General features: G+C 44.1%; 1 protein-coding gene across 1 annotated transcript; it reads left to right on the forward strand.

The window, feature by feature from the left end:
* Positions 1-244: 244 nt before the first annotated feature.
* LOC107374360 (gastrula zinc finger protein XlCGF57.1) lies at positions 245-14,120 on the forward strand. Its single transcript, XM_054736005.2, has 4 exons — positions 245-1,377; positions 1,474-1,709; positions 4,835-4,947; positions 11,146-14,120. The coding sequence occupies exons 3-4, from the start codon at positions 4,938-4,940 to the stop codon at positions 12,408-12,410; spliced, it is 1,275 nt and encodes a 424-aa protein (XP_054591980.2). The 5' UTR covers positions 245-1,377; positions 1,474-1,709; positions 4,835-4,937; the 3' UTR covers positions 12,411-14,120.
* Positions 14,121-14,365: the final 245 nt, after the last annotated feature.

Genomic DNA, 14,365 nt, shown 5'->3' on the forward strand with positions numbered 1-14,365 from the left:
AAACAATCAAGAAGCAGTTTCAGCTGCTTTAAACAAACAGAAACACAAGCTAGTCTTGTTAACTCCATCAGAGCTGGTGAAACTCCAAAGGCTGGCAAGTGTCCTTGAGCCATGCAGGTAAATAAAACTTTTTTCTTACAGTTTGTTTTTATTTTATAGTTGACAGTTATTGTAGATTTATAAAAAATTGTTTTCCTGGACTTTCTACTGCAGATTCGTGACTGTGCTCCTGGGAGGCGAGACTTATGTCTCAAGCTCTGTCGTCTTACCTGCTCTCTGCCACCTGCATCACACCATGGCAGTCTCTGATGATGACTCAAACTACATGGTGAAATTCAAGACTGCCTTCACCAAGGACTTATCCCAACGTGCAGCTACTCTGAATCATGAATGGCTTAAGATGGCTATTGTGCTCGACCCACGCTTCAAGGATTTAAAGTGCATTGCAAAGGGAGAGCGAGAAGAGGTTTGGCGCAGCCTTGAAACCCTACTGCAGGACCGGAGCACAGATGCCCCCACACAGGAGCCAGCAAAGAAAAAGAGCCTGCTTCTCACATCATTGTCTTCAGACTCTGATTCAGATGAGGAAATCCTATGCAACAGGGCCCTGAGTTTATAGGTTTATACAGAGCAGAATCCACCATCAGCGAAACAGACTGCCCACTGCAGTGGTGGTCCAGTCGAGCTGGGACCCACCCACAGTTGTCTGTTCTGGCCCTTTCCTTATTAGTCCTGCCACTTCTGGCACCATTTCTAAATCAGCACCTTCACAACACTTTTTGTTTGCTTCTCGAAGCTGCTTCAAAGAAAAGCAAAACATCAAAGGTTTCTCCCACATAATTTACAGAAAATATTTGTCAGAAAATCTTTTTCAGTTTGTTTATTGGTCATGAAATCAAGAGAAAAATATAATTGGTCACAATGAATTGATAGAACATCACAAATACATTTATTTACTCTTACGTTTGTCAGGGCTTTGAAGAAACTGTTAAAAAATAATAAAAATGTGTGTTTTATTAGTCCCATTCTGAACACACAGGTGTGTTTTATTCTGCTCCAGCAGGTGGCGGTAGTACACCTTTACGCTGGTCACCGACCACCGGAAGAAGCAGAAACCGGAAGCTGCTAGCAGAGCTAGCTTGTTGTTGTTCTGGTGTGTGAGGAGAATATTTGAGGCTCTGCAGTAAAAATGTCTTCACTTCAGTCTCTGGGAGAGTTGATCAGCTAAAGCGACTAACTGCTGCTGCTGCAGAAATCTTCTCACCAGGCTGTGGAAACTTTCTTCTCCTCCTCAACAACTTGGTGGAGTTCTTTCCAGAACCAGAGAAGATATTCTGCGGTCTTCGTGACAATCGGAGCTCCAGAATCAGGTTGTGGGTGAGAAAAGCTTTTCTCTAGACGTCCTGCCCTCTGGATCTGCTGCTGTTCCTTTGGCCTCTCTGAGAAACGCGCTCGTTTTGCTGCTTTCATCAGATTGAAGAGGTTCCCTCTATCAGACTCGCTCATCTGAGTTGGTCATGATGCAGGATCGCTGCTCGCTCTCTGATCCATCCTGCTCACACTCTCTGACGGAAAATCCCCGAATCTGAATGTGACTCTGGAGGAAAAAGCGGTTAGCTCTACTCCGTGAACTCTGGTGAGCAAAGGTCCTCTTTTCCAGACTGGATCTGTCCTCAGCTGATCAGAACCAAAGCGTTGGATCTCTAAAGGTGCAGTATGAGATATGACTATAATTTGTGCGTTACCACATCTCAGACAGATAAATGAGTGCAAAAGTGACCAAGAATGCATAAATAAATAAATAAAATAAAAAGACTTTATGTACAACAGTAGTTTCTATGTAGAAACAGACACAGTAAGCATTATGGATGGGGGGTTGGGGAACACTGGAAGTAATAATACATAAAAAGTATCAGCTGTTCTGCTACAACTACTATTTACTGTCTAAGTGATAGATATCTGTAAATACAACAATGAACATGTACGCACACGTGTACAAATGTACATACATCAGGTGTATTATGCATGGAGTACTGACCATAGCGTTAAAGGGGGCTGGGTGACTCGTGACATCATAATGTGTAGCAGTCTCTGACTGAAGGAGCTGCTCAGTGCACCCACCAACTCGTGCAGAGGGTGATGTGGTTGTTCATGATGTCAGCTTAGCCAACATCCTCCTCTTGCCCACCACCACCACAGACTCCAGAGTAGGGCTGCAACAAACGATTATTTGGATAATCGATGAATCGGATGGGGTCTCGACACGATTAATCGATTAATCGGATTACATAGGGACATTTTTAAAAACTGCTAGGGAAACGTTATTTTTCTCCTTCCTTCACTTTATTAAACACAACATTATTAGAAAACAGTTCAATAGCAGAAAAACAGCATGCCATCACCTAAATTGTCTTATAAGATGTATAGACAGAGACCCTAAGCTACACCTATCTGTGACCTAAAATGCTTGGTCCAAGTTAAACAGCTTAAAGAGCAAGTCAACCCCTACCAGAGTCTAACTCCATTCCCACTTCATGTTTGAAAAATGCAACAAATGCTGTTGCCTGGCAGACCGAGAGGGCAGAGCTGCTAACAAACACACACTCAGGCTCACGACAGCATTGTGACATCATAATGTACCAGTTTACATCATAGCATACTTCTTAGCCAATAGCGGTGGTAGATTTAAATTAAAATACAGTGCAGAGTTTTTACCTGACAACGGCACAACACTGCCAGTTTTAGGCAGAATATTTAAATTTTAACTAAGATGCACTGAAGTGCCAAATTATTGACGACACGTGTCTGCAGCACGATTAGACACTCGTTTATTTAACTTATCAGCAAAAAAAAGTTTATTTGGGGGTGACTTGCTCTTTAAGGGCAATTCTCATCTGTTTTGTTTGATCTCATCTGTAGACATTTATTATAATTGGGGATGTCAAACAACTAATTTTTAAATGTAATTAAACATAGGCTGTGAATTAATCAAAATTAATCACTACTTCCAAAAATGACTGAAAAAATACCAAATGAAACAAAAGTAAATGAATGCCACCCTCCTTGTGATGATGCCCTGGGCAACTGCCATAAAGTCACATCAAGAAATGCTGCTGATCATTCCAATGATCCCAAATAGACTCACATTAGGCCACATGAAAGCAACTGAACCCAAAAATATATTAACCAGTATATAACTGCACTCTCACACAACATGCCTGCAGCAACAGTTAGGACTCCTCCCTCCCTTTTAAAAGCGTTTTCGCTTCCGAGGACATCGTGGTTGTAAAACGACATGCTAGTAGTCTGGCCCTGGTGTGATCAACCAGTTTCTGCGGGAATGTGACGGCGGAACCGGTTCGCAGCAGTGCGAGTCCCCCCCCCCCCCCCCATCTAATAGCGTCGCACTTACGATTTTATAGACTTTTTTAAACGAGCTTAGGGCATGTCTAGCCTGTGTAATAATCCGGGGCTTGGGTGAATCACTTTTGAAAAGTTTTTAACTTACCCGGACACAGAGCTCTCTCCTTCCTCGCTGATGATTCTGACATGCTTGCGTTTAAGACGCTGCATCATCACTGCAGCACTCCCGTGCCATGCTAAGTCTGACCTACAAACGTTGCAGGTAACGAATGTCTTCGCCTGATTTAACTGAAAATGCTCCCAAACTTTAGAAGTATTTACTTTTTTGGGGTCTCGCTGCTTCTGCCATGTTCCTCTTTCCAAACACCTGCCGGCTCTGCGGTCTGCGCGCAACGGCGGGCGGGAGGGGAGGGGGCTTTTGGAAGAGTTGCGCAACCCAACGAATCGATGACGCAATTCGTTGCCAACGCTTTTAGTAATCGATTTTCATCGAATTTATCGATTTGTTGTTGCAGCCCTACTCCAGATGGCATCCCAGTACAAAGCTAGACCTCCACACCAGTTTGTCAGTCCTGTCCCTGTCCGTGCATCCGCTCCCCCAACAGGCAGAGAAAACTGCAGATGCCACCGAATCATAAAATGTCCTTAACAGAGTCTACGTACTCCGAAGGACCTCAGTCTCCTCAGCAGGTGGAGTCGACTTTAGCCCTTCTTATACAACGCTTCTGTATTTGTAGACCAGTCTAGTTTATTGTTTAGGTGAACACCCAGGTACTTGTAAGAATCCACCATCTCAATGTCTTTTCCCCGTAAGAATGTAGTGAGATTTTTACATCGATAAAATCCTAAAGGAGTCAAACGTTTCAATCATTTTGGAAGGAAGGTTATACTGAAGCATATTTCATATCCAGCTGGCTCTGGGGGTTGTCAGTCTTTCTTCTTTCAACACAAAGGATGGAGAGATGTAACTACTGTTTACCATCAGTGAGTGAAAGGTTGTCTTGTCTCCTGTGAGCTAATACTGCAGCACCAACAACTGCAGGGTTTCCTCCAGCTCTTTATAAGCCTGGCAGCCCGCCAGGCTTTGCTTAGCCACCCACCAGGCTAAGCGTCATGCCCCGCCCCCTTCCCCAACCCTACTGTGTCCGCTGACAGGAACGGCGCAATGAAACTAGAGCCCTCCATCAGCTGACACTGGTGAGAAACAGCAGCAGAATGTGTGCAAACCCCCGCCACCCCCCACCCCACCCCACCTGACGGCCGAATCCACCAGGCTTTACTCATTTTCTGGGGGAAACCCTGAACTGTATTTGACGACGGCCGGCAAAATCTTCCAGAGTTGTTTAAAATGTTTGCAGGAACCAAATTTTTATCACAGAGTAAATTTTTTTTTTACGTAATGCACCTTTAATCTCCTGCGTTGTTCTGAAGCAGCATCTTAATCAGCTCTCCTGCTTTGTTTCTATTGCAGCTGTTAGCTAAACACGGCTAAAGAAAACCTGCTACCACTTCAGGATCATCCATCAGCTGGGACTGATTCATCGTGTGTTCTTCACCACCTGGACCTGGACAGCATGGACACAGGTACTGATGGATGGATGAATGAATATATTGTCAGTCTATGGTGGGACATTACATTAATATTATGATAACTTCCATGAGCTTCAATCTTTAAATGATCTGAGGAGAGGAGCCCATTAAAGTGGCACGTGCATCTGGTCAGGATGCCTCCTGGACGCCTCCCTGGTGAGGTTTTCCAGGCACGTCCAAACGGGAGGAGACCCAAGGGAAGACCCAGGACACGCTGGAGGTACTTTTTGACCAAGGCTAGGCTACAAGACACCTCCCGTGTATCCTCGCTCAGCTAGCTAAATGGCTAACAAACGGAGAACACACGCCTCTGTAGAACATGAACATTGGAATGCATCTTGGCGGTTCCTGGTGACGTATCTCCTAGGCAACCTGGGTGGGGCCAAGACATCAAGGCGAGGTTCCTTGGCATTAAGAAACACCCTATGTCTCTCGGCTGCGCAGGGAGTGCCTTGGGATTCCCCCGGAGGAGCAGGCCCAAGTAGATGGGGAGAGGGAAGTCTGGGCCTATCTACTCGGGCTACTACCCCCTCGCCCCTACTCTGGATAAGCGTTTGAAAATGGATGGAGTCAGTCTAGGGCCAAACTTTCATCAGTTCTCCTGTGTTTTATTGATGCCTCTAAAGCTTTAGATCAAGTCAATCACAGAAAACTCTGATAATTTAAAAAAATGAAGAGTTCCTGAGTATTTAATGCGGGTCCTCTCTCACTGGTCAGCTCATCAGAAGATGCGGGGATACACTTTAACTTATCTTAGTTACTTTAAAGATGTAGATCACTTTTTAATCAACACATCTGCATCTGGTGGGGATGAAAATCCCCAGTGCACCATTTTCAGGATGTAGAAGTGAATGACCTCAGAGAAGACATTCGGATTGGATAACAGCAACGCGGCTCAACTAACGACTCAGTTTGCTTTGCAACATTCTACAGCTGGGAACTTTTTTTTTCTTCTCCGTGTCCTGTCTGGCTGTGAAGTAAACAGAATTGATGTCTGAATGCTGGTGACAAGCCTAACAGATTTACTCTCAGGTGGAGCATCAGAGCTTCTGCTTTAATGTCACGCCTGATACTTAAAACTTTATTGTTGTTGTTTTTTGAATGCTTTGTAATTCCTACCAGAAACCTAGACAGAGGTGAAAGAGAAAGGGAGGGGGGGGGGGGGGGGGGTGTCCACGTCCACAAAAATAAACAATCAATGATGAACAGAGGCTGCTTCTTAGGGCTGTAGGGAAGCCTCGACGACGTCGACGGCTCGATTCTAAAAATTTGTCGACGTCAGATCCGGAAGTCGACGCACCGCGCCCACTTGTTGCATCCCCAGGAGTTTGTAAATAGGAGGAATCTGCCTGTTTTTCCTCTAGTTCGCCCTCTTCTCCGCCTTCACTAACATCTCCGCCAAATACCGAAGACCCGGAACAATGTCCGTCAGCTACTAAAGTCCTTTCCTGTTTTTCCCGCCTTCGTCTCCCGGCAATGGACAACAACTTCCGGGGTCAGATGCGCTGCTTCGTCTCTACCGCAGATGTAGAACATCACTGGGAGCATTTCTCCCTTCATAAAGGAACTTCTTTCAGACATTAGGAGAGCTGTTTTGGTGGTAGCTGTCTCTCCTCTGTGCTGGTCTGTTTGCTGCTGGGTATTTTTGGTTTATTTAAACTTGGTAACTTGAACTTAACGTTGGTAAAGCTATTGTTAGCATCTTCGCTAACAGCTTCTTGCGTTGGGATAAGCTGTTACGTTTTGGTTTAGAGTTCATCTTTTTTGTGGTGCAGATCTCCCTTTTATTACATTTAGAGTGTTGTGGGGTTTCGGTTTAGTGTAAAATATCACCTTGAGTTTGGTTTAACCACCCAGTTTAGAGTTTGGACTTTTGGAGATCCTTATTTTGGTCCAGAACCCAGTAATCTTTGCCCAGTGGGACATCCCTAGTTATTTGTACTTTGTTTTAATTCCCCACAGGCAGAATTAGTTTTATTATTCCCAACCTGTGGATGGAAAGATTTATGATTTTTTGTAGTTGTAAATAAACCTGATCATGATTTTAACTTTTAAATCCCGTTATTGTCTCTTCCTTTTTGCACACGAGCCAAACTCCCCAGGAAGAGTCATAACACCACTCGCCTCACGCACATAAGTGACCAAAACAAAGCAGCATGGAGACACTCCATCTTCTACCACCTCTCAGGCAGCAGCCTCCACTCCCAAGTTCTACACGTCACCAGAACATAACCAACCGCAAAACAATAAAAGCAGTGTTATACAAAATGGAAGGCCTGTAGTGTTTATTCTCTTACAGTAAGAATTTACCAATTTTTTTGAGGAATTTATTTGAGATTTTCTGGTTTTGTTAATTGTGCAATAGAAAAATAATCATTAGATTAATTTTCTAAATAGTCATTAGAATAGTCGACTATTCGAAAAAATAATCATCAGAATAATCTTTCTAAAAATAATCGTTGTCTGCCCTACTGCTTCTAGATCTGCAGAAAGGGAAAAACAAACCAAAAAAAGGGGGATACACAAAAATTCAACTAGAGCAAGCCATCACTGCATCAACCTTATGAGGAAATAAACAATCAACATTGTTTAACTGAACAATCACACGATAATAAATCACAGTGCATTCAGTGCCAACCACAGCCTTAAGACATGTGTTAACGTGCCCAAGTCCACACTTATGAGAGCACCATGTGAGCACCTGTGTGTGTACACGCGCTTGTTTATGTAAGGTTTCTCTATAGGAGCGTCGTCCAATAGAGAGTGTGAGGAGCCACAGATCTGCCCCCTAAAGATGTGCAGAAGACGGAGGGAGCTCCATGTCCCAGAGATCCAGGAGCTGCCCCAGAGCACAGGAACCCCAGGGAGACTGCGACCATAAAAGCCCCCGCCCCCCTCGAGAAGCGCAGAGGATCGCCCTGAGGGGCCACAACCAGCAGCCGGCAGAGTCCTGGGAGATATCGGCGGCAAGCCCACAGGCCCCCAAGCCGGCCGAACCTTGAACCCAGCGACCCAGAACCCAGGGACAACCAGCCCCATCGGGGACCCAACAGAGCCCAGGAACTCAGATCCCACCAAACAGCCACCGGGATCGATCAGGAAGACTCCGAAAATCTTAAACCCCCTAACCCAGGAGCCGCGAACACTCCGCAGACCAAGGCATCACACTCCACACCAAATGGGGAGGAGTACAAGACCCCACCTGACATATACAGCCATGCACAGACACAGTCACACACTCCCTCCCTCATGCTCACACATACACATACAACCTAAGACTTACAAAAATGAACGCTAGACACCCACTCACGCTCCCCATACACACCCTATTCACTCTGGTCCCGGTACTGCTGCACAATGGGTACAACCATCACCGGTTCCCAGAGTTCACCCCTTTCTGCTGGCAGTGATGATGAGCAGGCTCCCCTGCCCAACGCCAAGCAAAGTGACCCACCACCCAGACCCCAGCCAGACGGCCAGCTCCCCCTCCTAGCCTCCAGCCCCGGGAAGCCAAGTGACAACAGAGGTGTGCTGAGACCCCTAGTCTCCCTCCGCCTGCTCCAATATAGTGTTAGTGCGTGTTGATGAGGTGTATTCATGGCTGTGGTGAGCGGGCAGTGCAGGTATTGTCTGGCCTATGCCTGCTGATGCAACCACACAAGCCCACTTCCCCCCACAGCCCTCTGTGTCTAAGTGCAGTTTAAAAATTGGAAGTGGGCACCGGCACTCGGGATGAGGCTGAAAGATCCCCTTGCCAAATGCCGTTGAATGTGCTCACTCCCAAGGCCCTAAGTGTGTGTTTGCGTGGAATGTCGTTGCTGGAAGTGTTTAAGGTGCAAATAAAATTGGGGGGCAGGCTGCCACAGGAATGCGGAAGTGGGATCCACACATGCACCCCCTGACTTGCCCACCCCCCAAGATCCTATGTGCATGATTGTGTGATGTTGTGAGGGAGCAGGAGGAGAAAAATGTATGGGAATGGGGAGGAATGGCTGGTTAGCCTAAGCGCTCCAGGGAGCCAGCTCCCCCACTGGCCCCAGTAGGCACCTCCGTTCCCAAAATGCCCCCCAGGACATAGAGACCCCTGGGAACTTTCCACAGCTGAATGAAGGTAAGACTGAGATCCTCATCTGTGCCCCAGACAAGCTTGTTCCCAAAGTCAGAGACTCTTCTGGTCAGCTTGCTTCTTACACCAAACCCTCTATCAGGAATCTTGGTGTGACCTTTGACCCAGCTCTCACCCTGGATTCTCATGTTAGTTCTCTTGTTTGCTCTTCCTTCTTTCATCTCAGGAACATTGCTAAGCTGAGTACCATTCTGTCCCACTCTGAACTTGAGACTGTTCTCCACACCTTCATCTCATCACGCTTAGACTACAGTAACTCTCTTTTCACGTGTCTGAGCAGAACCTCCCTGAACCGTCTACAGGTGGTTCCGAATGCCTGTGCTCGGCTTCTGACCAAGTCCTCCAAACACACCCACATCACCCCGCTTCTCCTCCAGCTTCACTGGTTGCCAGTCAACGTCAGGGTTCATTTCAAGAGCCTGGTTCTGGTCTTTAGGGCCTTACATTGACAAGCACCATCATACATTGGTGATCTTCTCAGTCCTACACCCCCAGCAGGTCCTTGAGGCCCAGTGACCAAAGGCTACTGCAGAGGAGTCAAATTCAAATTTGAACTGGGCCGAAATGAAAAACAAGGATTAAGTCAGGAGCCAAACTTAATATATTTTTTTAATTGACGACAAATCTCAAGATATGTACTGTTGAACCTTTTCATTTGGAAGCAAACTCATTTTTGCATAAACACTGATGCTGGAATAACCAAATTACACACTAGCAAGTACATTTTAAATAAAATACCCATCAGCTTATAAACTCTAGCTGTCTTTTTTTCCTTAACGAGCAGAAACTCACTCTGAATAACCCTGCCCCCTGTGTTGAGAGGGTGTTCTTGTACTGATTAAATGCAGGAGGGTGTGACCTAGACTGAAACTGCTTAGAAACTAGCCTAGTGAACTAGACCAAATTCCTGCTTTGCAAAGTTTGGTCTAGGCTTGCCAATCACAGCTCCCTAGAGGGCTTTCAAACACAGAGTCAAACACACTCTGCTTTGTGGACCAATCACAACGCTTCATCCACTTTGTAGGCCAGTCAGGGCCCTCTATTCATCTGGTGGGCGGGATGATGCAACAGAGTGAAACAAGATGGCTGCAGTTCGTTTGAAACAGCTTTTACATCAATTTAAGACTATTTGGACTTGGCGGCCCTTCACAGTAGCCTGCATTATCAATCTGTCTGCCCCAATCTCGGGGTTTTTTTAGTATCAGATCGGCCCAAAACTGCAATCAGTGCACCCCTGGTTTTGATTTCATTTTCATTTATTTATTTTAGGACAGTGCACATTAATCAATATTTCTGTGTGCCAGTGTTAGCCAGCAGGCTAATTTTCAACTGTAGTCCATTGGCAAGATGTTATACTAAGCACATGGTGGCTAAAAAGAAAGAACCAATTAAATGAGCATAATAAATAGCACAAGAATTAATATACAACAGTAAAACACAATACTATTGCACTTACTCCATTAAAACATAAGAACATATATTCATATAACCATACAACTCATTAAAGAATCCAAAGTAGCCATATATCCATCAATCTCTCCTACATCTAATAGATTACACAATAAAATCTAAAGGCAAACATAATGATTATTATGGGAGGTGTTCACATAGTTAATGTTAAAGCGAATCATTGCTACGGAATAATTCTTTTGCACAAGTGTGTCAAAACAGGTACAAAGGTTTGATTTTCAAAATTAAAAAAATATGAAAGTCAATATGATTTTGTAGTTCAAACAGCAATGCTAATTATGTTCATTTATATTTGAGAACATTACCTCATGTCCAGTTGAAACTGGTATTGTTTCAAGAGTATTCATATTGGTTTTTTCAATAAAATCATATTGAAACATTGACATAATCTGCTTTTAGTTAAGACAAAATCGGTATCGGCAAGTCAGGTTTTTCTAAAGACCGTTGATCAGCCACAAACTGCAATCGGGGCAACCTTAGCAACTACCCAACACTGGTTATGTATTTTTCTGATTTCACAAACACCACTAGGTATTTTTCCTGTTCTTTTACTGCCTGTTTTTATTTTATATACTTCTATTTTTTTTCCATTGCAGTTCCTGTAAAAAGTGAGGAAGATGAAGAGAAACCTCTGTTCTCACAGCTTCATCAGCAGCAAATAGAAGACAGAGATGTTCAAACCAGCACCTCGGCTGACCAGATGAAAGCAGAAACTGGTGGAGGAGCAGAAACTAGCAGGATCCCAGATCTGAACCCTTATGATCAGACGTCGTATTCTTCAGAGACTGAAGTTAGTGGAGATGATGAAGAGGATGATGATGTGAATCAAGACTCTGAACTGTCAAACTCTGGGTCTGAAACTGGAGACCGAAACAATGATTGGAATGAGAGCAGGTCTTCTGAGTCAGATGTTAAGGCTGTCAACAAATCCTTCAGCTGCCATGAGTGTGGTAAACAATTTCTCCACAAGTGGTCTCTCCAGAAACATGTGAGAGTTACAAGTCATTCAGAAATGGGGCCTCCAGGTTGTTTGGCCAAAAACAAAAGTGTTACCATGATGCAACCTCTAGAATCATGCGGGAAAGTCCAGAAAGAACTAAAATCATTTAGTTGCAACGACTGTGGAAAAATATTTAGTGTAAAATCAAGATTAAACAGACACATGAGTGTCCACACAGGAGAGAAGCCTTTTGCCTGTGAGCTCTGTGATCAAAGATTTAGTCGTAAGGCACATTTACACGATCACACGAGAGTCCACACAGGACAGAAGCCTTTTGCTTGTGAGCACTGTGAACAAAGATTTAGCTTTAAGGCAACTTTAAACAGACACCTGAGAGTCCACACAGGACAGAAGCCTTTTGCCTGTGAGCTCTGTGGTCAAACATTTAGCTCCAAGCCAACTTTAAACAGTCACATGAGAGTCCACACAGGACAGAAACCTTTTGCCTGTGAGAACTGTGGACAAAGATTTAGTTATAAGGCAACTTTAAACAGACACATGAGAGTCCACACAGGACAGAAACCTTTTGCCTGTGACTTCTGTGGACAAAGATTTGTCCGTAAGGCAACATTAAACGATCACATGAGAGTCCACACAGATCAGAAGCCTTTTACCTGTGAGCTCTGTGGTCAAAGATTTAGCCAAAGAACAAGTTTAAGCAGACACATAAGTGTCCACACAGGACAGAAGCCTTTTTCTTGTGAGCTCTGTGGACAAAAATTTCACCAAAAGACAACTTTAAACAGACACATGATTGTCCACACAGGACAGAAGCCTTTTGCTTGTGAACTTTGTGGACAAAGATTTCGCCAAAAGACAGGTTTAAACAGACACATGCGTGTCCACATAGGGCTCAATTAACTCATTTAACTACACAAGTACCAAAATTATCATTGTAGTATCTAGATCCTAGATAGTATTACAACCCTGGTTGTTGTCCTTTACCCCAGATCAGGGTCTCTTCCAGCCCATGACCCACCTCTTCCTGTTCTGCAAGCCCCACATTCTGGCCACTAAGCTGTAAATGTTTCACTAAATCTCTGTTTCCATCAAGAGGTGGCACAGTATTGTTACACAATGACCTGCTGACCTAAGGTTTCACTTTTGGAGCGTTGCAGGAGTAGAGAGTAGCATGGCATGTATACTCTACTGTTAAATAGTTAGTGTAGTGTAGAAATAATGGTCTTTTACGAGTATTTTGTACTTTGTGAGTTGCATAAATATAACTGCAGATCTCTTCAGTTGTTTATCCAGTGGTTCCAGGATTGGGCCCTGCTAGTGAAACACATGACAGCCCAACACTTCCATTACTTTTCATTTATTCTTCAAATTCACACAGTTTCCTGCTGTTTGCAGAAAAGTGTTTTGTGTTTGAACCTTGTATTTAGAAACGATGTACTGATTGTGAGGCAAAAGCAATGAGGGCTGTCCATCAAGCAAAAGAAGAGAATTCCGTTTGTCTCTCTGGAAAAAATAAGGATAAATTCCTTCTAAAAAAAATGGTGTTAGGAGATTCCACTGTGTCTCTCTAGCAATGGGCGATACGGCCTAAAATATATATCGCAATAAATTCTGAAACACATGCGGTACGATATTTGCGATAAATATCACAATAAATTCTTTTTATACATTTCTAAATGACAGGTATATTTTAATATTCTCACTCACCTCTTTCACTGCGCCCCAGGGCAGCTGTGGCTACATCATAGCTCATCCCTACCAGCGTGTGAATGACTGATTGTGCTGTGAAGCACCTTGGGGTTTGTAGAACCCTAAGAAGACACTACAAATACAGGTTTAAATAAAGTTAAAGTCCCATAGTCATCATCACACACTGGTGAAATTCATCTCCGCATTTGACCCATCCCCATGGAAGGGAGCGGTGAGCTGCAGCAGTGGCCGCGCGCAGGTTCTATTTGGTGGTTTTATCCCCCAATCCAACCCCTTAAAGCTGAGTGTCAAGCAGGGAGGCTTTGGGTCCCGTTTTTAACATTTTTGGTATGACCCGACCTGGAATTGAAACCCGATCTCCCAGTCCCAGGGCGGACATTCTACTTCTAGGCCACCAAGATGGTAAATAACATTTGATGTTCAAAACTCACTTAAAAAATACAAAATATCCCAGATAGTTTTTATGTTAAGGTACTTTTTATAATAAATAATGAAACAAAATAATTGTCATAAAATGAATAGAGGGTGTATTAATACAAGCTAAATTGTCTGAACTAAAGTGAAAAATGTAAAAACAGAAATAACATTTCTTCCTGCTTTCCTGATTAATGTCTTTATTTTTCATGTTGTTCTTTTGCTCATAGAAGTTAAGTTTGTTCCTCTTGGTGGTGGACAGCTTATTGAAGCAACAGGAGAGCAGTAGACGTGGATGTGTTGAATAATGCTGGCATTTAACAGTAAGAGACGTTTGTGACGGAGAGGGAACAGAGCTTCCAGAGAATCTAGAGTTTATGCCGGCAACGTTTGTGAATGTCAATAACATGTTGCTTATGTTTACGTTTATAACAACAATGCATTATATAGATTAAAACTCAAAATAAAATGTTTTACTTGACCACACTCATGTACATTAAATAATATCTTTCCATCCATTCTCTTTCACGTATCCGGAGCTGCGGGGGCAGCAGCCTAAGCAGGGAGGCCCAAACTTCCCTCTCCCCAGTCTCTTGGGCCAGCTCCTCCATGGGAATCCCAAGGTGTTCCCTGGCCAGTCGAGAGACACGGTCCCTCCAGCCAGAAAACCTCACCAGGGAAGCATCCAGGAGGCATCCTAACTAGATGCCTGAGCAACCTCAGCAGGCTCC

Source organism: Nothobranchius furzeri, chromosome 2 (genome assembly GCF_043380555.1).
Source record: "Nothobranchius furzeri strain GRZ-AD chromosome 2, NfurGRZ-RIMD1, whole genome shotgun sequence".
Classification (NCBI taxonomy): Eukaryota; Metazoa; Chordata; class Actinopteri; order Cyprinodontiformes; family Nothobranchiidae; genus Nothobranchius; species Nothobranchius furzeri.